Source organism: Cucumis melo, chromosome 6 (genome assembly GCF_025177605.1).
Source record: "Cucumis melo cultivar AY chromosome 6, USDA_Cmelo_AY_1.0, whole genome shotgun sequence".
Lineage (NCBI taxonomy): Eukaryota > Viridiplantae > Streptophyta > Magnoliopsida > Cucurbitales > Cucurbitaceae > Cucumis > Cucumis melo.
Genome location: NC_066862.1, coordinates 27423682 through 27450156, shown reverse-complemented (window position 1 = coordinate 27450156; position 26475 = coordinate 27423682). Strand labels below are relative to the sequence as shown.

The following is a 26475-nucleotide window of genomic DNA, read 5'->3' as shown; positions in this document are numbered from 1 at the left end:
AGGTTAAGTTCTTCATTTTGTTGCTAGTACAGAGAATGTTAATTATAATGACAATGATAGACAATGGATGGCAAAATGATAAGTGATAGTAATTTTTGGTAGCTTTGTTGCTAGTTCCAAAATAGTGATTAAACGATAATCATAGACAACATAAGGCCAATTGATAGACCAAGTGATAGAACACTATCACTATCTATCGTAGATATACATTGATAATTGGCTATTATTGTTATCTGTGATACTATCATCGTCTATCAGTGATAAATAGTGATAGACTAGTATCAATGGTCTATGAATAGATAATGATTTGTTCCTTATTTTATTGACATTGACTATACGCTAGGCATTGTTATTAAATTGAAATTTTTGTTACTTTTACATAGTTGTAATAGACGTTGCTATCAGTATCTATCAATGATAGACAATGGTATGTCTATCATTAGTCTATTACTGTCTATTAGTAATAGACTACTATCAATTGTCTATCAATAGATAATCACTTGGTTGTTGCTAGTTGTTGATAATTTTTTATTCCTTAATTTAGATAGTTCATGATACATAAACTAAACATCGTTATTGAAAATTTTGTCGCTTTTAGAAAGTTATGATAAAACATATTTTTTTTCAATGTTTACCCAAGATAAACGCTGATAGAAGTCGTGATAGAAACTTATATAAATCTATCATTGGTTGAGATTGATACAAGTCTATCACAAATAAAGATTGATGAAGTCTATCGGTGATAGAAACTAATACAAGTATACCACTAATTATATCACTAATAAGAGTCTATCATGGATAGATGTTTGAAAATTGGCCAATGTTATAACCTACAAAAGATAACCCAATTTGGGCCAATTTCAAAATGTGCTTAAAATTTACATCCAACTAGTAATTGGTATTGAATCCTTTTTTTTAAGAAAAAAATATATCAGTCAAACCCCCAAACTCAATTTTTATTTTGGAGTCCAAACTAGTCTTTCTACGGGTTCTTTTATTTGTTTTGGTCATGCATTTCTTTAGTTTAGGAATTCTAGGCTGACAAGTGTGAGATCGGATAGTTGATATTTTTAATGGCACAAAAATTAGAGCTATGGGTCGCGATTTGTGCTATTTTGTGGGTTGACTAAGGTGACACTCGAAATGTAGGAAAATTGACCATTGTAACCTACAAAAAATGACCCATTTTTGGCCTGTATAAAAAAGGCTCAATATTCCCATCCAATTTTTTTTGGTTATGCAACTCTTTAGTTTAGGGATTCTAGGCTTGTAAGTTTGGGATTGTATCTTTGGCATATTCTATGTGGTAGGAAAATGAGTTGGGGGTCGAGAATAGTGCTCCTTATTAGTGGACTAAGTGGGCACCCAAAATGTTTGAAAAATGGACAATGTTATAACCTACGAAAAACGACCTAACTTTTGTTAGTTTCGAGCAATGCTATAAAAATTCATGTCTAATAGGTAATTGGTCTTGATTAGAAGAATGTTGAAGTTTTTTACCCAAAAAATGATCGATGATGCCCTATGTTTAATTTTCATTTTGGAGTCCAAACTAGTCTTTCAACAGTATCTTTTATTTGTTTTGATCGATGTCTAGAGATGAAAACTAATACAAGTTTATCATTGATAGAGAGGAGACTAATAAAAGTCTATTAGTAATAGAACTTGATATAAATCGATACATGTTATATATATATATATATATATATATATAGCAGTAGATGGAAGATTGTCTAGTAGAATTAAAAATTTTACTTAAATATCCACTACTACCAATCGCAATGGCAATGCAATTTTTTCAAATACATAAGACAATTTGTTCATGATGATATATGGATTGAAAATTTATTGCAAGGGCGTGTTAACTGGATGAAATTGAAAGTTCATTTAAACAAAAACAAAAGTACCCGGAGGGCTGAAGTATTCATTAATTACAGAAGTAGCGTATAGATAAGATAACAACAAATTTGTCCATATATACAATACAAAACTACTCAAACTATACAATGCAAGACATCCTAAAAAGCTAAGCTAGTTACAGTCCAAATTCCCAATGGCAATATAAGAATCAGACATAAGAATGGTAACAAATGGCATTTGGTCGATTCACTTCTCATCGTCCAACCCTACCTACCAAGTTATATACTTGATAATTGCAACGTACTAAAGGTTCTACATGGAATATCTAACGTCTCCTTTTTCTTTAGTATGTCGTTCGTTTTGAATTTCTTCCAACTCCTCATCCTCTCCCCTCCTACCTGCTTGTTCTTTCCAATAAGCAACCATTTTTTTCAGTCGAGCAACCTCCTTAGATGATACATTTTTGCTTGGATCATTAACAATTGATCGAACTCTTGATGCATACCTGAAATACAAAACAAATTCATAAAAAGAAGCTTCAATGTAAAGATACAATTTTTCTACAAGTCTGCATTTTCCATCCATATTTGATGGTAACGAACTTCTTTCCATTCGTTTAAAATTAACATAGATAAGAGGCAAGAAATACTTTTAAATATAGTATGCTCATCGTTTTTCTTGCAGGCTAAAATGATAGATAACATAAGAATATGAAACATAACCCAAAAGTTTGAGCCTGAAAAGCTAAAATGAGTACGTAAATAAAGTTTATATTTAATGAATAGTTGATGAGTCTAGAAATACTCACGGCCACATTTACCAACTTCTAGATAAATTTGCAAGTCAAAAACATACTTCATGACAATCTCAAATATACATAAATCATAGAAGATATTTTAACAAAACCTCCCAAATGGTTTAGAAAATAATATATAATTTAGTAAATTCTTTAAAGTGAATATGGTAAAGAAAAGGATACCATACATGAGTGAATTGTACGTCTCATCCAGGTTGGATTCGGCTGGAGAGACATTGACAAACATAAGCGTTTTGGCATTGCCACCGAGTGAATCACTCATCAGCATAGTGAGCTTATGATTTCTGTAAGGTATGTGTTGACCCCCTGAAGACAAAGCACTGATGACATCTCCAAGAGCCGAAAGTGATTTATTTATGCTTTGAGCTTCCTTAAGTTGGCTACCAGAAGAGCCTGATTTCTTCACTCTCTCTGATCCCGCAAGGTCAACAAAACTAAGCTGCATGAAAGATAATCAAGTTGTTACATGCTAAGAGACAACATTCATTTGTTTTTATTCCATGAAAAGCTCACTAAATTTTTAACTCATATCTACCATTTGTAAAGTAATTGTTTCTTATGAATGAAGAAAATGCATACATACCAGAAGTAATAGTGTATTTTCATATTTAAATTATACGGCCTCTCAGACATCCTTCACTATAAATAAAAATATTGAAACTACTACTGCCATACCTTCCCTTTAGAAACAGATTGTGTCTGAAGGTTGGTACTTTCAATAATAATTGAAAGTATCAAATGTGATCTTGAACTTTCTTCATTCATTTGAGTCTCCGAAGTATGCCGTTGCTCCAATCCTCTATAAATAATATTTTTCAATTCTTCAAATGTTGAGATAGAAGCTATTGTAACGTTTTCAATGGATACCATTCCCTAACCTCAGCAAATACACTAAAGTTAGAAACATAATAACTCAAATAAATTGAAATCCAGGTAAATTGCAAAAATCACAAACGATCGAACGTTAAAATATTCACCTTTGCATCCTTTTTTATCTCTAATCTCAATCGTTTTGCATTCCTTGGCAGAAGAAGATCTACCAACGTATCTTGATATAATTCTACCATGTAAGCCTAATCAAAGTAGAGTACGAGTGAGAAAGACAGAATCCATTTATGCATTTTAACAATCTTCAAATAAGCATTGTAATCAAATTTATACACACGTAGAGAAAACTAGAGCCAACGAGGCATTTTGTATGAAAGCCAATGTATAAAACATTGTATGCGTTATGACCATTGAACTTTAGAGAGTACCGAGCCATCTATTTCAGTGAAATATAATTTATACACAGTATACAGTGATCTACAAACTCAAGAAAGGTACTGAGTAAAACATAACTTAATATTGGAGAATGTAAATCATTACCTTCAAAGAAAATGAGAACTTGTTACTATCCCTCTTCAAAATCCTAAAAAGTTCTCCAATTGCACGAGGTGTTAATCCAGGGTGGTCCTCAGATCCATATATTGTAAATGTCTTCCCAGAACCAGTTTGACCATAAGCAAAGATGCATACATTATAACCATCTACAGCAGACTGGACAAGATACTGCATTACGATTGTACAAAAGAGTATCAATTAATGTTTTCTATTTTCAGTGACAGCTAAAAGAACAACAAAGTTCTATTTATCAAAATAAATAAATAAAGTTCTTGGGTTCTATTGAACTTGCCCGTGTATCTTCAAAAACATCTTCCTGGGAGGCAGTGCCATCAAATACATGATCGTACATATGTTGCTTCAGCTTATCATCCTTCCATAGATGTTCAACTGTGAACTCATCTAGACTAGTAAGCACATTTTTCTCTTTTTCCATAATTTCTTTATCATTAAGAGGTCGAAGTCGACAATAAACTCTAATCTTTCCTTTCATATCTGCAATGAAATCGAATGCAAATTTAATAGAACATTTCATAACTTTTTTTAAAAGAATCAATTTGTAGTCATTATATAATATGTGTATTATTTTATTCTTTTTAATGTACACTTATGAAATTTCATTGATTTGATGAAAATTAGAAAAGAAAGCAGAATAGAACCCTACTCAAGTCGAAGCATACAACTCCAAGAAATATAAGTCACACTAAACAACTAATTTAAAAAGGTTTAGTTAGAGAATACAACATAGAAACGAAGCATGTTGTCACCCATAACTCCTCCCTTTCTTTTTTATTTAATAAATAACTCGACAACCCTATTCAAGATGGTACCTCTTTTGGGTTCATCATATTGGAGACCAAATACCCGTTTGGGCTTTATGGACTCTGATATAATGTTGAATAGTATAAGGTTCCATCTTAAAAATAATAATTTTTCTCTTCCTTTCCTTCCTTTTCCACAATAGTTCTATAATTTCGCTCAAACCGTCGAACCACAACTCACGTAGACCATACAGTTTTCTGCCTCAACTCAAGTCTATTAATAAAAATGATATCAGTACATATATTCACCTTCCGAGTTTAGTTTGCTAATTTGGTTGCAACAATTTTAGTTTTTTTTTCTTTGAAAAGGAAACAATTTTTTTCATTGATGAAATAAAAAGAGGTTACTGCTCGAAATTCAATGAGACATAAAAAGTAAAAGAAACAAAAGGAACTTTCATGTTTTGGAACATCTCACTAGTATAATAATTAAATAACATAATTTCATAAATTCAATGCACAAGGTTTCTACTCTCTTTCTCTCTCTCTCTTGAAAGAAACTAGAACCACTACCAACCAACTCCTCAAAATTCATAGAGGAGACCCACAAGGAGTTTCAACATTCACAGGCCCATTAACTACTTCAGAGATAGAAGAAGGAATTTATTAGATAACGAAACCAATCAAAAATGAAAGACGTAATCCATCTATTTTATAAAGAACACGAGGTCCATTGATTTTCCCTATGTGAGATCCTCGACATGCTGTTAAATACTTAGAGTAGTATAGGGTTAGGGGTATAAAGGTAATTAGATAAGATAGGAAGTTACTAATAGTTATTGTGTAAGTGTGGGACTAGGGTGGTTACAACTTGTTATAAATAGAGGGAGGGTAAGTGAGAGGAGGGCGATCAGTTATTCTGTGAGTGGTTTCTGCAAGTTTCCTTGAGAGAGAGGAAAGGCAGAAAAGGTAGTTTTTACTTTTGGTTCATAGTTTTCTGTACTTTTCAATTCAGAATTGATAATTTATCAATTTTCTTTTTGTAATCTTTGAAGTTCTTTTTTTCTTTTTCTTTTTTGAGACTGAAGGCCCATTTAGGCTCCATGGACTTTGATACCATCTTGAGTCGAATAAAATAAGATATTTATATCCAATAATTTTAATGTAAGATACATGAAGAAATACATGATACATAAAAGGAAATAATCATAAAATAAAACCATTAATGGTTTTATAGCAAATTAACATATTTACAACCAACAGAATCCTAATAAAAAGAACCAACAAAACAACCATGTTTCACACAAGGCTTTTAATTCAATTATTTTTTTAAAAAATAAAAACCATGATGACATATTTATGTAATAAATATACTAGTAATTAAATTAAGAAAATAGGCATCTTTAGATAAGGTTAGAGAGGCACTAAGGATTATTTTATTTTATTTTATTACATATCATGAGTGTTTGAGCCAGTTTACATGATCTAGCGTGCTTCTTGAGTAGTTTTATATTTCTTGATATTTCCTAAGTTGTACCCATCCTTGGTTGTTCTTTAATGTTAGATAAATGTTGTTTTTACCTAGGTAAGTTTCAGGTTTTTTTTACCTTGGGCTTATTGTTTCAGCCAATCAATCAATCTTCTCCTCTTTGGAGGCTGCTGCCCCGCCTACACATACTTGTATCTACGAGCTGTTAGGGCTAATTTGACGGTTTGAATAAAAGTTCTTCTAGATTTACATTATTACGTAAACCTCAAATTTTGGTTATCAAAAAACTCATGAAAATAAAAAAATAAAAAAAATCCTATGTGGATGGCCAGCATTGGATTTAAAGTACGTTATTTGAAGAGGATCTTGTTGCTTTTCCAATTTTCAGTAGAACAAGGTAAGTATTCTCTCTCTCCTCTCGACTCTCTACTCACTCCTTCTACCGCCGTCTTCTCCATTGATCCTCTGCACCTTCTCCAGTGATTTCTCCGGCATACTCGCTTTCTACTTTAAGTCTCCGACATCACCTTCAGACTTTTCCGGTGATTTCTTCGGCTTATTCCTAGTGCAATGGAAGTAACAAGTAGTGAGGAAGTGAAGCATATTGATAAGTCAGCCGAGCTTTAGAGGCAGAGACATTTTGAGCCATTAGAGACAGATCTTAATACCCTGTTTCAATGCGAGGAAGAACCAAAAGTTGAAAAACTGCCCTCTGCTACTCACTCTCATCCCCAGTCTTGCAAAATCCCAGATCATCTAAAGTCAATAGCCGTCGATTGTTGATTTATTCTAGTTTGATTCGTCAGCCACTGAATGCAGTTTCCCCAGCTGTTGGAACAACTTTTGTCTTTCTATGGTCTTTCTTCACATGGCTGAGCGAGTAAAGCCTCAATGATTGTTGTTGCTAGCTTAATAATGGTTTTTATGTTGGTCCTCGATTTCTTGCTTGCCAATGGAGAACAACTGCTGGGGATACCTTTTTGGGAACAGGCAATTAATTTTAGCTGTTATTGGGTCCTATTTCTTCACTGAACCATTGATGCCAAAGCATCATTGCGAATCTGTGGGTTGGAAGATATCTTCAAGTTCTTCTGGGCATTGGAAAGATAGTTTTGAAGCAGCTGGTTGCATCTTCTTGGTTTTCTTTTTCTTTTTTCATCTTGAAGACTTGCGTGTGGAAAAAATTAGATTTGAGTGGCCTCTTTTTGAGAAGCGTTTAAGTTTTACTTAGTATTGTCTTTTAGTTGCTTTGATTAGCTCATGTTTTTCTGTTTGCATTCGTTTTTAGGTTGACGTCGTATTTATGTTTCCGAAGTATAGACTTTGTTTCAATTTTAGACTGTATTTTTTCTTAGTTCTTTTTGTTCTTAGTATAATACCCTTGTACTTTGAGCTCTAGTCTCATCTATAACCATTAATAAAGAAGTTCATTTCCATTTAAGAAAAAGTAATGAACTCGTAGGACATTAATTCCTAAGTAGGTGGCCATCATAGATTGAACTCGTAACCTCTTAGTTAGTTATCGAGACTATATCTCCTTTTTACCACATAATGGTTGAGGTTTGTTTCCATTATTAAAAAAAAAAAAAGGAAGAAGAAGAAGAAGACAGATTTAATTTGTAAGTTGGTATTAATGAACCATACATAAAAGTGAGCTTCCATGTAAAGTTGGTATCACCAATTTTGTTCTCCTTCAATTAGAACTTTATTTATCTATTGGATTTCACTCTCATTTTCCAATGTTCATTTTCTCTTTGTTTAATAAACATAAACATTTCTATTATTGCTTCCACAACGTAAATTTTTTTTTATCAAATTCATTTTCTCCACAGTTATTCCCCCAAAAGTCTTTTAATTTTTTCTTTTACCTCACATGTCGTATCAATCACTAAGCCAACCCGTGGTATTTTAACATTAAGAGAAATTCACAGAAGTTTCTATATGGATACAAAAGAACTCATTCTATATGAACGTGTTATGGTAAACAAACCTTCTATCATGTTGAAATAGCGTTTCCTCAGAACTTGCTCTTCCTTGTAAAGCGCTTCCATCTCAGCTAGCTGAGCCCCTTGCATCTTCAAAATGTTGGCTGTTTGCTCATTCTTTCGGTCAATATCCTAAAAAAAAAAAAAAAAAAGAATGATCACAAAAAGCGCAAAAGAAAAGTAAAAAATAAAGAACGAAAGAATACACCAGGTGTTAAATAGATGTAAGAGATACTGTAGCTCGATCAGTTTCTGCAAAACGAAACAGAAGAAATCAGACTAGAACCTCTTTCATCTCTCTTAGTTCCTCTAGTTCCTTCAAATTATTTTGCAGGGCAGCCAAATCAGAGTTCCTGGTCGTGAGAGTTGACTCCATGACAGCTAGTTCTTGAGTTATTTCTTCAAGCTTTTTTTCAAGTTCTGCCACTTTCAGCTTCAAGACTTTGCGTTCATGTTCAAAGCTTATCTGGAGATGTTCCATCTGCAAGTAAAAAACTTCATACATATTACTCTGTTAAGAATTATCAAAGATGATACCATATTAAGAACCTATATAATGTACCTCATTGCTAGTCTTCTTCTCAAGTCCAAAAATTCTTTGTTCCAAGAACAGCTTTTCATTTACCAGTTTCTTTCTAATTTCTTCAGACGCTTGCAACTCATCATTTCGAAGCCTCAACTCATCTTGAAGTTTTTGTAGAAGCTATAAAGAAGAACATTCAACTTAATGTAATTTGCAATATATTTTATATTAAATAGTTATATCAATCATAATGTTTAATTACAAAAAGTATTACCAAAAATTGTTTTTGGAAAGTTGGGATTTTGCTTTGAAGAGTAGTTTTCTGCTTATTGGAACAAAAATCCAGTAAAAGTTAATATGCTTCAATTATCTTTTCAAAGTTTCCCTCTTTTTTTTTCAAGTTTGCTTTCTCAGACAGCTTGAAATTAGCTTTTCCTTTGAAATTAATGGACTTGTTTAAGACAGGTTTTGGAAATAGAACAAGTTGTTTGAATCATTATTGAACATTTGGAAGCAATTCAGACAATAAAAAACTCCGGCTCATCGACTTCACAAAACAGAAGCAGATGGGAAGAACAAAACAGAAAAAATGTAGGGTGATAGCTAAAGACGCTCTTAAATTACCAATTCAACCCAAAAGCTTAAGCTTGTGAGTAAAGGTAAATTTAATATAATATCTAACACCTCCCCACTTGTGGGCTTGAATTATGAAAAAGACCCAACAAGTGGAAATTAATATTAAATGGGGTCGACAAGGGCTTAAACACAAGACCTCCTTGGACCACCTGCTCTGATACCATCTTAAATTATCAATTCAACCAAAAAGTTTAAGCTTGTGGGTGAGTAAATTTAATATAATATCTAACCGAAGCTCTAGTAGCCATATTCATGGTTGACAAGTTCAGAAGAGAACTCAAGACCTATTTCTTCATCACCTTCTCATAAACCCCTTTCCGAACCTCAAAACCCTCTCCATTTTCAAGACCTCAAAACCCGCTTTTCGCCGTCCGTCTCCGTCTCCGTCCCGTCTTCGCCAGCCACTGTCGAACAGCAGTCGACAAGTCGCTCGTCGTAGTCCGTCGCGCCAGCCGTCTTTCGCGAACGGTTCCAATCGTCTCGACCCGTGCCTCTCTCCGCAAAACTGAACCCGACCCGCGCCTCCAGCCGTCCGTGCGCTCGCGTGACGCCGAGCCACCGCTGCCAGCCGCACGCGCGTCCCTGCAAGCTGCACACGAGGAAGCCGAGTCGCCCCCTAGCCGAGCATGTGCTCGAGCCGTGCGTGTTCCCCCGAGTCGTGCGCGTCTGCCCAAGCCGAATTCTCTACTCCCAACCGAGCCGCCAAGCCTATTTTTGGTTCTTTCCCACCTATTCTTGGTAAGTTGATTGGGTTTTTGGCATTCCCAGCAAAGACGTAATTTTTGAACCTAAATAATTTAATTTGGATTAAATTAAATTATTTCCCTTAAGGAACATCTTGGACTAATTGATTTTAGGAGCGTGGTATTTCTTCAATTAAGGGCTCAAGCGTTGCAACCTCGACCTAGGGTAAGTTATTTCAACTGAATTTTTGGGTCTTTAGTCCTTAGGTGATTAAGTTATGAAAATTGGTGTTTTTTAAACATTTAGGACCTCGCTGCTTGGACAGCGTGACTTTGCGGTTAGAACTCGTTGAGCTAATCTCCAGGTAAGAGATTCTACTACTAGACCTACGAGTAGAATTAAGAGATCGCATACATTCTTAGTTATGCACATTGATGACTAGACTGCATAACAGCATGGCAATTAATGAGGGTATGATATGACATGATGATATGATTTGACATGAGGATATGATGTGACATGATGACGTGATGATGCTAAGTTACGTGTATGCTATGGTTAGGGTGCATGTTAGCTTATCCTATTAGAGTTGTATCTGCATGGGTGTCCTTCAGGATCACCACCTATTTAGGACTGCGTGGACTGTGTAGTCCGACGGGACCGCCAGTCTGACATTGATATAAACATGATTCAAGTGATTCGACGGGATCGCTCACAACCCGATCGTCTTAGTGTTTCCTCCGGGTACGCTACAGACCAGTTTGTCCTAGGTGTTCCTTAGGGTCACCGAAGACCAGATTTTGTTCCTACGGGATCACATGTTGCACGTGTTCGGGAACGTGCCAGTTCTTGGGTACTATTTTCAGGACTCTAATAGGAAGTTAACAGGCACCTAGCGGGACTAGTAGTGGGTCCCTTACTGAGTATTTTATACTCACTCTTTCCATTTCATTTTTCAGGCAGGGGCAGAGGTAAGGGCAAGGACAAGCTGGCGAGAGACTAGAAGTGATCGTGGCGAGCCATAAGGATCTCTTGCTTCCGCTTTATATCCGAGTTCAGACCTTAAATGTTTGCATTTTAGTTTATTCCTTATTTCCTATTTTATTTCTTTAAAATTAGATAGGACTCGAGTTAGGATTTTATTTTTATACATATCTCAAATTACTTTTGATTAGGCTTTTAAATAAAAATTTTGAGGTTTTGTTTCATTTTATCCAAACTTTACAAATTTTATTTGTCTTTTAAAATTAGTAATGGCTTCGACTTAGTATAAGGAGTTGGGTCGTTACAAGTTTGCTTTTTTGGGTCTTATTGCTCACCCCTACTTCAAAATATGACCCCCTCACCCCAAAAAAATAATAAATAATTAATAAATAAAAATGACGCCCTCAAGTACCCCAACTTTTTTCCCCTCATCATTCATCTCCTCATTCCTTCATCGAACTTGTAAATTGTAGTCCCAAGTCAATTCCCCTTTCCATACCCATTTCTATCTCTTTTATCTTTTCAAGTTATAAATCACAGTTTTAAAATTTGGAGCTATAGTTCTTAAAATAATTTCCAAACAAAAACACAAAGTCGTTTTCCATTAAACAAATAGCTTGAAGTCATACCTGTTCATCAATTCCAACCGTATCTTTTTTCCCGTTATTTTCCAACATCATAGTGCTCAATTTTGCAATTTTTGCTTCCAAACCCCTTCTTTCGATTAACATGATCTGAAAATAGAATAGACCAAATAAATAGAAATAAAGGCTCAAAATAAGTTTGATGCAAAGATATAGCTGTACTGACCTGATGTTCATTGTCTTTTTCATCATACTGCGATCTCAACCTCTCAAGACTCTGTGTTGCCTCAGCTAAGTTTTGCTTTTCAAATTTCAAGGATTCTTTTAGAGTTTCCAATTCTTCTTGCATTACCACTTCTTGCTTATTCTTTTCATGCAATTCCTTTAGCAACTACATTAAGAACGGTTTCCATTATCGAAATGAAAATGCTTTAAATACGATAGATGTGGTGAAATATATGAAAATCCTATAAAAAGCAATTGCAAAAAAAACACTTCCACTAGTAATGCCAGTAAACAAGCTAAAATTAATGGGTGTCGTGAAGTAGCACATATTCATCTGTGTTTTCACATTAAACATTTCAAGGCAAAGAATAATCCCTTTCTTTTTTCTTTTTCCTTCTTTTTTTTTCTTTTGTGGGATCAGAATCATAACTTCTATTTCACAAAGAGCGATACAAAAGGAAGAATAAGCTCTTTCAAGGTTTACTTGTTCAGCATTTCTCTTAGACTCTTCAATGCCCTTACTCAAATCTTGAACTCGTTTCTCATATGCTTCCACACTTTGAGTCTTTAAGTTGCAGGAGGAGTCTCCAAGCATGGAGCCAACAGCAGCAGATCGAGCTTTAGAGTAACGACGCAACATGACGTCATTTATGTGTGTCTGGAGAGCAATGCAAATTTCTTCTCCCTAAAAAGTTAGAATACCTAGTCAAAAAACCACCGTGACAGAGAACATGAAGGATTGAAATACACAAATCAATTATGGATGTACGGAGAAGAAAAGCAACGATGGTAACCTGCTTGGTCTCAAACTGGAAAATGTGCAGGACACCAGCAACTCTCATCTTAAAAAAGACTGCAGTGTTACTGCTACCGAATTGCATTATATCTCTTAATTCAGCAGAATGTAAATACTCCTTTGGAACTGGACGGAAGAAATGAACCTATAGAAAGTTGAGCAATTAAACCAACTGCAACCAGCCAGAATGCCCATCTAGAAAAATTTAAATCACCAGATAGGTATCTCATTATATTTGACACATGAATGCCAATATGCAAGCATTTGAATATGAAACCATAATAAGTAGTTGGGTAGATGAGGAAGTGAGTGATTCTTTGAATTCTAACTTTTGAAGGAAGAATGGCTTTGAAACATATGAAAGCTGGCAAAATTTCTGTGTTTTGTGTATATTAATATTTGAATTGGAAATCTCTTTATCTCCAAAAAAAAAAAAAAGAAAAAAGAAAAATAAAGTAGCTGTGCACGTTAGAAACCTATATTACCCCTCTCTTGTTGATACCCAAAATGATTCGTCCAGGTAGAAGTCCAATGGGATCATCAATCTTCCGGACGCCAAAGAAAACTGAATTCCCATAAGGAAGTGTTCTCAATATTCGAAGAAACTGTTGTCTTGCATCATCCTTTGTTAGATGTTCCTGGGAAATTAGTAAGAAAAAAGTCAGCAAACTGTTTGTTCTTGGTCAAGATTGACTTGGTGACTTTTCTTTGGGGGATAAGAAATGGTGATGTATATTTCACAAAAAGGCAGGAAAGAGCAACCTAGGGGCCATGGAGAAGACAGAGGCATATATGCCTACGAAAAAATGGCCTGGAAAACTGAGCATAAACTTTGATAATATTTTTCACTAATTCGTAAGAACTAGGTACATCAATCAAAAAAAAAGCCCAACTCAAACAAAAAGAGACGCTCAAGATTTCAATGTGTGCTCCAAGGAATATATATACAACCACTCACATATACATCATGTTGAATACCATATCTCTAGAAACAACAATGCTTATCAGTGCTATGAAAATATTCATAAAATTGAGAGTAAAATTGCCTCAATAATCAATTGAAAAGAACATTTCCTAATCTAAATAGACTCTTCAAGATAGTAATTGTCTGCAACAGAATGCTCCAAATACCAAATCTTACCATTGAACGAAAACGCGAGAGAATATCCAACTCCCACTCTCGCTTTGGTCTTGTTATGGCAATTTGTCTTGGTACAAATCTTTCTAGAAGCGAATTCCAATCACTAGTACCCATCAAGCAGTTAAAGTACAATTAAAATGGAGTATACAAAACTATACTAAAAAAGGTAACATTTTTTCCTACATAATTGAGGATGAAGAAGATACTTGTTGTAGAAAATAAAGGAAATGAAAGTTTAACATACTATTTTAAAATGTGAAAACAAAGCAAAATGATAAATTACTGCAAATTTGCAAGAGAGCAATAAAAACACCTACGTGCAAGATTCTGGACTGGTAATAAATCCAATTTCAACAAGGATTTGTAATGCTGAAAGCTGTGCAGCATCGTCCCTTCCAACAGGATAATTTCCCAACAGATAGTCATGTTGCAGCTGTAAATATAGACCGGCTCTCACATAAATGTTCAATATAAAAGTTAAAGCCCCGTTGGTAACCATTTCATATTTTGTTGTGGGTTTGGTTGAAGTAATATTTGCAAGTTTAACTTTTATAAACAGAATGGTTATCAAATTAGGCCGAAATTATAATTTAAAACAATCAGTAGGTTTGAACTTCAAAAAGTATCTAATGGATTCATAATCTTTCAATGTTATATCCATTCAATCCCTGACCTACTAGATATATATTAAAGTCCACTAACTTATTAGATACAAAATTGATAGTTCGAAGATTGGGGTGGGAACCTACTCGACACAAAATGACAAAAGTAAAAATTAGGAGCACTCTTCAAAGTTCATAAATCTATTAGACACAACATTTGAAGTTCTAAAATCCAACATGTAATGTAACCAAGATAAAACACTCCTACCTGAACATATGATAGTTGTATAAACATTGGGTCCACTACAGCTTCATCAGACTCCCGAAACAGCTTCTTTTTAAAAGTCAACTTGAAGTGCAGAATTTCTCCTTTGCTTCGATCTTTTGTTGCCTTGAATTCTGCTAGCAGATCTCCAATATATTTATTATCATCAAGCCCAACATACTCCTCTGTTGAGAAGAATTCCGTGTAAGATTAAGATGTACATTCGTTCGTTCAAATTAAAACCAAAATATAATAAGTTAAACTGTACCATTCCCTAGATCAAGTGCTTTAGCTCCACTAACGAACTTACGGCATTCAAAAAGACTGAAGCTAGAGTGTGCTGACAGTTTTATAACACCTGAAAGTTCCTGAACAAAAATATGAAATGTTCCGAGGGTATGATGAGTTTTGACATTAAATCTCCACTAATTAATCACATTAATGAGTGTGGTGGCCACGGGGAAACATTCACTTGAGTAGACTAAAATTCATGCATTTATAACAAAAACAAAACTATGTATTCTCTTTCTTTCCTTGATAATAAACACATATGTATGTCAAAAAGAAGCAAAAAGGAAAAACTGAGGGCAAGGGATTGAGGATACCCCGCAACAAAATTAGCGAAGAAAAGTATACCAACTGTTAATAATCATCAGGAGGTCGTAATTATAAAATTCCTTTGTATGATTTGCACACCACCATCAAGAAACATCGTGTCGCACCAAAAGCCAAAAGGACACAAAAGAAGAGGCCTTATCTTCAAACATACGGTTGTTCTTTTCCTTCCAAAGGCCCAAAACGAGAAAGTGAACAATGCCAAAGGACACTCTTCCGCTACCACCAATGAAACTACTATATCTTCTCCAACTCTAATAAAACATTAAATGAATTTTTATCATGTAATCCAGCTCCTTGTTTATTTCAAATTCCAACTATCAAAACCAAGATACTTCAGTTTTTACAACTTTTTTTTTTGTTTGAGAGGCTTCGGGAGTTCAAGCCTCTTCAACTTCTGTACACATCGTCGTTTTGAAGGTTTTGGTTGCTGTTAGACCTCCAATAATATTTCAGTACAGCAGGAGAAATAAAAAGAAGTCACACGTGTGAAGTGACACGTGTATGTGGGTTATATTGTAATAGACTATATTTGTTAGTTAGTGGTTAAAGTTTGAGTAGTACAGTAGGTTGGTGGGGTCTGTATAAATAGGGAATGGGAATTGATAGGCAGGAAAGGGAGTTATGTTTTGGGAAGAATTTAGTTGGCTTGTTAAGAAGAGAGAGAAGAACAAGAGTGCCCTGGCCACTGAATTGAGTTTTACTCAATTCAATTACATTGTACTTATTCTATATTCATCAATAAAATGTGAATTCATATTCTACAAGTTCGGGATCTATCAGTTGCCATCTTTGAAATTGTAGTGTTGTGTTGCTTACTGTTTGTCATTGCCATTTTGTCCAATCCTAGTTTATTTGTTTCTCCCTTTGGGGACAGAGGCTCATAAACACCTACAACCCACCCCACCTTCAAGCCTTCCTCGAGATAAAATGTATATTGTTTAAAAGGTACAACCATATATAGATTTAAGTGTTGAGGATCCTACATCGAAAAATAAAGAACCTTGCACTCTTCATAGATAGATGACTATACATAACAGTATATAAATACATATTATAACACTCCCCTCAAGTTGGAGCAAATATGTCAATCATGTCCAACTTGTTGCACAAATAGCTTATTCTTGCTCTGTTTACAATTTTGGTAAGGAGATCTCTCGATTGTTCTCCGGTCTTCACATTTCTTGTCAATATCAACCCTTGAATTTTCTCGCAAATAAAATGACAACCCTCTACAATATGTTTAGTTCGTTCATGAAATACTAGGATGGATGCAATGTGAAGAGCAGCTTGATCACACGCCATAGTTTAGTTAGCACATAAACACAAAAGCCCGTATTAAATAAAAGTTGGTGTATCCACACTCTTTCACACACAAATTGTATAATAGCTCTATATTATGACTCAGCACTTGACGTAAAAATAAATTTTGTTTCTTACTTTTCCACGAAATTAAGTTTCCTACAAAAACACAATATCCAAAGCTCGATCTCCTATCTTCTCGAGATCCAGTCCAATCAACATCTGAAAAACATTCAACTCTTGTATGACCATGATCTTTATATCAGATCCTACATCCAAGCACAACCTTTAGATAACATAGGATTTGTTGTATTGCAGCCCAATGATCCACAGTAGGGGAAGACATAAACTGACTCACAGAATGAACAATGTCAGGTCGTGTCACTAATAAATAGTTCAATTTTCGAAATAATCTTCTATATCTCCAGCATGTTGCAAATTTGTTACCATTAGGGTAATACAGGGTTTGGCTCCTAGTTGACCTTTGTTTCAGATAACAAATCAAGTACATATTTCTATTGTGACAAATAAATACCTTTCTTGTTTCTCATTACTTCAAGACCCAAGAAATACTGCAATTGCCCCAAATCTTGGGTATGAATTGACCATAAGAGAAAGTCTTGAAAGAAGATATACCTAATACATCATGTCCAGTAATAACGATATCTTCAACATATACAACAAACAAAGTAATACCATCGTCATATCGTAATACAGAATGGTCAGATGTACTTTTCTTCATACCAAATATTCTAGTGCTTGACTAAACTAATCAAACCATGCACAAGGAATCTATTACAATCCATACAAAGATTTTCGAAAGCGACACACCTTATCACCCTTCCCCAGAGCAACAAACCCAGGTGCTTGCTCCATATAGACTTCCTCCTAAAGATCACCACGAAGAAAAGCATTCTTAATGTTGAGTTTAATTGTGAGTACCAACCATGGAAAGAAATAAGTGGATCGAAGTTAATTTGGCAATAAAAGAAAATGTCTTAGAATAATTAGTCTCATAGGTTTAGGCATAACCTTTGGCAACAAGATGAGCTTTCAACCAAGCAATTGTTCCATCAAAAAGGCCTCTATAGCAAACACATTAACACCCAATAGTCTCTTTTTTGCTGTTCCATATCTTAAGTACCATTATCATCCAAAGCAATCATCATCTCAATCATTGCACTACACCACCCAGGATGAGATAAAGCTTCGTGAATAGAGTTAGGAATAGAAGAGGAATCAAGAGATGCAATAAAGGCTTATGTGGGTGAAAACAATCAAATATACGAAAAAAACGAAGAAATAGGATAAGTACAAGTTCATTTACCTTTTCAAAGGGCAATGGAAAGATTGTTGCTTGGTCTCGGATCAAATATCGAACAAGTTAGTGGTGGAGATTATGGGTTAGAAGGTTGCTGTGGAGGATGCCTAGAGTAGACTAAAGTAACAAATAGGGCAAAAGGAAGAGGCATAAAAGAAGGAGTAGGAGTAGGAGACGATGAAGGAGAGGTAGAAAAGAAGATGACATCTTCTGTTAGGAACCAAGGTAGTATGAGATGTCTTTGTCCCACACTGGTTAGAATAAAATGATCAATGTAGTACTTAAGTGACTTGGCTCTTCCACCCCAATAGCTGGCTTTTAGGATGTGGTTCACCAAGGTTCTTAAGCACCTAACAATGGTATTAGAGTCGATTATAGACGTTTTGAAGTGGAACTAGTAGAGGGTTCTAATTAGGTGTAGCAAAGTGAAGTGCCGTTGGAGTAGCCGTTGGAGTAGTCGTTGGGACGTCGACTTCTCGGAGATGAGGTATTGTAGATGAGGTATTGTTAGAAACCAAGGTAGTATGAGATGTCTTTGTTCCACGTTGGTTAGAATGGGATGACCAATGTGGTACTTAAGTGGCTTGGCTCTCCCACCCCAATAGTTGGCTTTTGGGGTGTGGTTCTCCAAAATGCTTAAGTACTTAACATGTCACACCCCCTCCCAGAACACCTCCTCTCTCGATCTGAGAGACGACGTGAGACCAATAAATACCATTCTCCATTCAACAATACCTGTTGATCCTAGCCTCTAATACCTTTACTTGAATAACTCGCGGAAACAAAACACAACTCTAACGAAGTATTGGAACAACTAAATGTGCAACCCGTATTATAACAAACATTAAGATAGTCTTACACAGACCATAGTTTTTCTAGTTACAAAAAGCCAACTCTCTCTACTCACAACTTAAAGCTAACTACATTCTAGACATATTCACAAGACTATATATACACATGAGTACAAAATGACTGAACAACATACTGAAGAAAAGTCAAGACCCTCTAGCAGAATGACAACAAAGTATCAAACTCCAGGAACACTATCTCTACCTGGATAATGGAAAAACAATTTATAAATAGGGAGCTAAAAAGCCCAGTGAGTGACTAAATTTTAAAACGAGCGTTTTATAAAACGTTTTAAGCCATAAACTCAACAAATATCTTAATAATTCAATTCAACAAATATTTAATTAAAAAAAACAGTTCCTCAAGCATTAGTTTTTCTCCATCTATAACTCAAGAATCAAATCCTCAAGAGATGGCAGAGCTAAATCAATACCAAATCCAAACCTCAACCATGATAACAGAGTAAGATGAATACTATCGAACTAACCTTAGAGATGGCCATTCCCAACTCAATCTCAAAGACAGGCATCCTCACCTCAAATCTTCACAAATAGGCGTTCCTACCTCAAAATTCCTCTGCGCATAATGTCCTACCCTATAAGGCTATAGAGATAACTTGGTATAGATTAAAACATGCTTAAAATCTCAAACTTTTATTAAGAAATCCGTTGAACTTAGCAAATCTCAAAACCATAAATCATGTTTATCAAATACATTAATAAACTCAAATGCTCATAAATCAATGTTATTTCCTCTTGCTAGCCAAACATACATCTCAGCAAATTGAAGCTTATCAAATACATTTAAAATACCTCAAATGCTTTAGAAATAACTCGTAAATCAGATTAATCTCAAAGCATGTTAAAACTTAAGGCTAGCAAATAAATATAGATATCTTTATTTGAAATTCATTTTATCACTCACAGATATGTGCCAAGTCCTTGGCCTATAAATTCCCCTAATTCCCTCTTAACCTAAAATAATGATAATTACATCCAAATTAATCCCTTACCTTCAGAAAATATCCAAACGTTGCTTAAAAATGTCAAAAATGCCCCAAAAATGGCATTTTGGCACGGCGGTGCATAGGCATGGGCAGCAAGCTTGGCACGCCCGTGCAGAGCCCAGGGGCCTAGCCAAGTGCTAACCTTGTGCGTCCCTTGGCCGCTTGCATACCGCATCGCGTGCCTTGAGGGCTCATGGCTGGCTACATGCCTCTAGCCTATTCTCACTGAACGCCCAACTAACCTCTTTACTTTTTTTTTGCGTGCAATACTGCCCCTTGCGTCCTAATGCTTGGCTCACACTCAAACTTGCCAGATGGCCTGCTTCCCGTCCAAAACCTAACCCCAACTTTGGAGGTTAATAACTAAAAATCCATAACTCCAATGAGAAAACTTCCTTCAACAAAGTTGTTTATAAATGTCTTAACTAGCTTACATCAAAATTTCAGCCAAAAAGTCCATGTATTGTGTTTTGTAGCTTCAAAACACTCAACATGTCCAAATTTCCTTTGGAAATGACCTTTTACTCTTTCCTCAATCGGTTGGATATCTTTCTTGCAACTCCTTAAACCGTCAGCCCTACCAACTCAAAATGGAAACTTTTGGGACTAGTTTAAGAGAAAACGCACAAGTAAAATGGAAGCTATGTCCATTAAAAAACGACCTATTTATAGGAACCTTTGCATGGCTTTGAAATGCCACCTCCAGCTTGCATGGTTGCCTCTCCACACCACCTGCTTGCTAAAATTTAAGTGTTTCCATGTCATGACACCTAGAAACCACTCAACCCACAACGCTCTAAACGTCTAAGACACTCCTTCGTCCACCTAACCTCCAAACCATCTTGCATAGCCCATACCTAGCTAGCATGGGTTACTAGGTCACATGCCTCAATGCATAGAGGTTCTCTGGACACCTCTTGCCGCCTAACTTATGCTCAAAACACCTAATATGACTCTCCTCGCCTAGCCAAGTTTGCCAACCCTTGGTCGCGTGCTTGGCTGCGTAGCCTTATCTTAGAGGTTCTTGGCATGGTTGGCCACCTAGCAAAGCTTTCCTCACTTAGAGTGTGTCTTTGTCGCCCAACCTCTTGTCCTTAGAGGTTTTCTTGACATGGTTGGCCGTCTAACCATGCTCAATGCTAACACTAGTGACCACCTACTTCATGTCCTTGGAGGTTATTTTGACAACTTTGGCCACCTATGCTAACCTCAAAACGCCTAACATCATGCAAAACTTCTCACCCTTGCTTTGGCCGTCTACTTGACACTTTAGCCAATTTTTCCAAACTTTCCTTCTTCCAACAACCATGACACTCTTATAATGGCACACCAATAATGACACACCAACTATGACACTTAGGCCACTACCACAACTTAGTAAACTTCTTCTTAACCCTTCTTTGAACTACTTATTCAACTTAATCCTAGTTTTCAACTAATCTCAAATCCAACTTATCCACTTGCTTCATTGGAAGGCTTAGAAATGCTATAGTTTAGGGTCCACATAACAAATCCCTCCCCTGAAAATCACTAGATGGTGAGGGACTAAAAGGTATATCATCAAAGAAAGTAACATCGGGAGATACAAGATACTTGTTCAAAGTAGAACAATAACAACGATACCCCTTTTGAAAAAGCGAATGGCCTATTAGTCATCCCTGAAGCAACACGAGAGTTATTAATGTTGCTTATAAGAGCGATGCTAGCTTGAGAGATAGGTAAACTAGATTGAGAACTCTCAATATGAAGAACACAAGTGAAGGCCTCCTCTAATGATGAAATTTCATAATCAGAAAGAATGTGAGCCATTCCAAATTTAGGTAAAAGCTCATTAAAAAACATAGCCATCTTTCTGCGTCGAGCTTGTTGAACTTTGACACTGGGGCTAAAAGGTAAGTAAAGCAAGTTCAGCAACTATCTTCTTAGTCTCATAAAACAGCTTGTAATAGATTATGCCTTCTGTTCGGTTCGAAAGAATGGAATACAGACATCAAACATTTGATGGACGTGTTCTTTTCCATAGAAATTCTAAGAACCCTAAGAGTTCCTTCACAGAATCACAGTCATCTATCCAACCAACAATCTCATTTTCAGTGGAATTCTTAATCTATAAATAGAGTCAAGCATCTTCGCGAAGCCAAGCCTTTTCCTTATCATCTTTTGGTGGCTCCTTAATCACATGACCATCGATATCAGTACTAAGAAAATAAAATTGAATCTTGCGACGCCAATCATAATAATTAGATCCATTTAACTTGTTCAATTGTCTTCGATGCTAGGGGAATTATATTAGATAGTACCATATGCTTAACCTCATCCATTATGAGCTAACACAATTCTTAGATCTCACAAGCGAAAAGAGATCAAATTATAATCGAAATCAAAGGTGAACCAAAGAGCAAAGCAGCCCCAAATTATAACAAATAATCACAAACCTTAAGAACAAAAGGGTATTTTCCAAATAACCTCACACCCGAGTAGATTTTGACGAAATCAACATACAAATGAATTGGAAATCAAGATCTGAGACGAACCCAACTAATGACAGTTCAAACGAACATTCCACGTGTTCCCACGCGTCAGCGCGTGGCGACGAAGACAGTACCATCCATCGGCATGTGAACCTCATGTATGGCATTTTCCGGTGACAAAGAAGACAGACCTAGGCGGAATACGATGGTGCTCCTCCTAGGTTGGGCGGCGTCAACAAGCGGTCACTCAAATTCGATGACCCAAATGCAAAACCTAAAGTTTGTGAGAAGTGCAAACCCTAATGTAACCATCAAACAAATATTCTAAACCCTAGACGACTCTAATATCATGTACTCGATACTTTTGGGAAATAATCTCTTATTATTTAATCAGTCTAAAAATACATATTTATATAGGCGACCAAGAAACCCTAATCTAGGGAATATAAAACTACAATAGAGGAAGAGTATACAAAACAATATATAAATACATATTATAACAATTACTTGAAGAATTACAACTTTTTTATAAGATACCTAAATATGTTTACTGCCAGAACTATGCGACATTCCTGTAGCCCATAGACAGGCCAGCATGATAGGTCAAAGTATATTGAAGTCAACATATACATATCATAAAGGAAAAGTTCTACACTGGTTCAGTTTCTATTGTTTATCTCCCAACAACAGAATATGTCACTGACGTGTTAATTAAAGGACTATCAAAAGTACAAATTTTGTTTCGGGAAACAAAATTTTCAATGAAATAAAGTTGGTAGCATGATTTGACAAATCGGCAAGTAAATACTAACTAAAATATCTAAATTAGTTAATAGCTTAAATTTAATTCTGATTCCGATTCCACATTTCTATCTTATATGATCCTTTCTCCTATATATGAGGGATATAACTTTTACCCTTTAAATCATTGAAATACAAAAATATATTATTCCATCAAAATTATCATTACCTCAACAGAATCAGCCACCGTTGTTGTCATATCATATGTAATTTCTTCAAAAGTTTCATCCAAAAAGAAGACAATAGTTGTAAGTTTTCGGCCTGTCAAAAGAGCTTCGATTTCCTCACGACCAGGTATTATATGCCTGGGACCAGCCTTCATGCAACGCTTTAAAGCATTCAGTGTATTTAATGCAAGAACTCGAACCTCCGGATCAGTACTTACACCTTGAGCAACATTGTGAACATACTCTGATAAATATCCACCAATATCTTTGCTAGGAGGCATAGCAGATGCACATAAATACATCAGCTCCCATGCTTTGATTAAATACTGCCTGTAATATTCATATTCATATGCATAGAGAGATCAGTCCAGAAAATATGGTATTGCATTATGTTAAAATATCAGCAATTCATACTAGAATTTAATCACCAATGTCAGATCAACAAGGTAAATAATAGTTTAGAGCATACCTATCAGGAGAATTTCTGGTTTGCTTAGAGATTTGGATAAAAAGTTCATCTCGTAGCTCTGAACGTTTCAAAGTGTGCTTGTACAGTTTTCCAACAAGTTCAATTCGTTCATCTAAGCTTGTTGCATTGACTCTATCAGAAGAGTCAACACCCATGTACTTCAAGATTATTTGGAATAGTTTTGTGGCTCGGCTCACCAGGTCAGAGTTAATTTTAAGCAACGAAGTTGGTATAGGATCCTGTACAAATTTACAACTTACACTTGTAAGAGTTTGGCGAGTACTTAAATTTCATGACAAACAAGATGTTTTCACCTTTTGGAAACATAACATATCTTCAAATGTGAATTTTTCTCGAACTTGAGGACCTACAGATCTTTTGGAAAAGAATCCACGCTTTCCAGAAGAATGGATTTGTTTGTGCATCATCCTTAAGAATCCTTCAACCTTGGAAAATAATACCATTACTTCTCAGGGATTATAATGAAAATTAAGATTGTCATACATCAGAAACAACACACAATCCCTTTCACACTTGCAGGCATCCCAAATATTATCCCACCTGGAATCTATCAATCAAAGGTATGACACCAGCAAGTTCTGCAGGAATTGCTGTGGATATGGTTGTAGGAGTACTACAGAAACAACGAAGGAGAAAGTCAATTTTGAGGGCCAGAAAATTTTACTCAAGAAAACATCAAACTATAATATGAGCTCAGGAGCCACTGGAAGAGCATATAAGAAGTCAGCGAGTTTGCACATGTTAGTATTATCACTTTTACACCCAAAAAGAAAAACAGGCAAAAAAAAAAGGAACAAGAAGGAATTGTAAGTACTATTATTATTGGTTATTTTTCTGGATGAGAAACCAAGCTTTCAAGCTTGAGAAAAATGCTAGGATAAAATCGCCAATAATTAATTTTTTATTGATAGAAGTAAGACTAACGATTTTTTTAATGCACATTCGGATTGAAGTCCTCGAAGAAGGAGTTCATAAGGCCCAGTAAAACAACTACAAGTGAATTCCTTTTCATGACACTAGTTGTAATCCGTTAGTTGCATGCATACAATAGTTCCTCTTCTTACAATGCTTTCTGATCTTCGTTGCTTCACTAAATATCTGAATATTAGACCAATTAGACTAATAATTTGACGCTAGCTTCTCAATTTATAAACTATGTTTAATCACGGGAATGGTGTAGCTGGCAAGCCTGACAATGACCTAATGACTTCAGTATAATCTTTTTTCTGAAGACTGAAACCAATAACGTACAATATTACAATTACATTGCTTCAAGGGAGAAAGGAAACATGCATTCATGAAATTCAATATGTAGTAAATAAAGTTTTAGAGAAAATATGCATTCATGAAATTCAACATGTAAATCAAGTTAAGAGCTTAGTTGCTACAGGTATCCGGTTTACACTCACGGGGGTGCAAAATTGGAGCCATCACTGTCATAATCATCCCCATTTGGAGCAGCAGCAAAGCTTTGAAGGAGAGTATCATCATTGCCACTGCTGGAGTTAAAGGAAGATCCGATTGTCCTAGCACTCTGAGCCATGTCAAAGGTCATTTGACAGTGGCAGAAATGGATTTAACTTCTGGGGATCCCTGTAATTAAAAACTGCAAAAAGGGTGTGTGATTGAAAAGGTTAATTTCTATACTATACGATTAGCATCCAAGCAAACGTAAAATTAATTATAAATACTACTAGATACTGATAATAATAAATAGACTGATAAGTGCAAGGGAGACAAAAAAATAAGTAATGAAATTTTGAGCTAGTCCAGAATGGAATATGTTCTCGAACAATAAAACCATTATCAATGGCCACCGCTAGATAGTGAGACATTGAAACGCGCTAGCAATTACTTAAAAGTGTAAAAGATATATGTATAAAACCCATATGAGCTACAAGAAAGAAAATAGATCCACGGAAATTAGAAAGCAATGTAAGAAAGCCAGCCCTTCACTTCATAACAGAAAGGGGCAAAAAAAAAAAAAAAAAAAAAAAGTTGAATGCATAGAAGCAGAATTGGCCGAGCTTGAAGAATGAATGGATTAATTGGAGGTTGAAGCAAAATGAGTGGGGATGTTGTAAAGGAGTTACCTTTCGGAAGCAAAAGAGAGGAGGCGGAGAGATCTGAGGTTGAAGCAAAGTCAGCCAGGCATTGAGTCGCTGGTTGGTAGAGATTATAGAAAGAGAGGAGCAAGGAGAGAGAGAGAGAGAGAGAGAGAGAGAGAGAGAGAGAGAGAGAGCGGAGCAGCAGTGGTGGGAGTCACGAGAGTGTTTTAAATGGCAAGCAAGCAAAAGACCAAGCCAACAAAAAAAAAAAGAAAAATTGGTAGCTAGTCGACTTGAGTTGCCGGCCTGACAATATCTTCGACAATCTGGCATTTACATTATCATTGCTGCAAATCTACTACTCCTTCAAACCGAGGAGGGGGAAATTTACAAAATCCCGCGACTTTAAATTTCATCCTCATATTTTCCCATACCATTTTCCAATAAAACCTACAACTTTATAAGGTTGGCCGAAACAGACCTTATACTATTATATTCTATTTGGTGTAGAATATTTTTTTAAATCTACATCTCTATACTCTTGTCTATTTATGTTTTCATAAACCAATCATTATGTTCACATCATCTAATAACACGTTGCTAACAATCTCTTCTTCTTTTCTCTCTTTTTTTTTGTTCACATCATCTAATAAAACGTTGCTGACAATTT

General features: G+C 35.5%; 1 protein-coding gene and 1 long non-coding RNA gene across 4 annotated transcripts; both read right to left on the bottom strand.

The window, feature by feature from the left end:
- Positions 1-1861: 1861 nt before the first annotated feature.
- LOC103490634 (kinesin-like protein KIN-14E) lies at positions 1862-26247 on the bottom strand. Of its 3 annotated transcripts, XM_051086832.1 has the most exons (25): positions 25851-26247; positions 25167-25363; positions 24298-24370; positions 24051-24182; positions 23737-23975; positions 23270-23597; positions 17484-17540; positions 15004-15103; positions 14739-14920; positions 14186-14301; positions 13869-13971; positions 13213-13365; positions 12726-12872; positions 12416-12616; positions 11933-12097; positions 11752-11856; positions 8858-8998; positions 8582-8776; positions 8301-8427; positions 4353-4555; positions 4046-4228; positions 3655-3750; positions 3353-3550; positions 2845-3116; positions 1862-2365 (listed from the first exon to the last, which is right to left on the bottom strand). In XM_051086832.1, exons 2-25 carry the CDS (start codon positions 25310-25312, stop codon positions 2173-2175), a joined length of 3855 nt encoding a protein of 1284 aa, XP_050942789.1. In that variant the 5' UTR covers positions 25313-25363; positions 25851-26247; the 3' UTR covers positions 1862-2172. The 3 variants fall into 3 exon arrangements, with proteins under 3 accessions (XP_050942789.1, XP_008448437.2, XP_050942790.1); XM_008450215.3 differs by lacking the exon at positions 17484-17540; XM_051086833.1 differs by lacking the exons at positions 25167-25363; positions 25851-26247 and having other exon boundaries at positions 24051-24175; positions 24298-24347.
- On the bottom strand, positions 5012-8294 carry LOC127150070 (uncharacterized). Its single transcript, XR_007822014.1, has 2 exons — positions 6979-8294; positions 5012-6872 (listed from the first exon to the last, which is right to left on the bottom strand). It is a non-coding gene; the product is annotated as an uncharacterized LOC127150070 (long non-coding RNA).
- Positions 26248-26475: the final 228 nt, after the last annotated feature.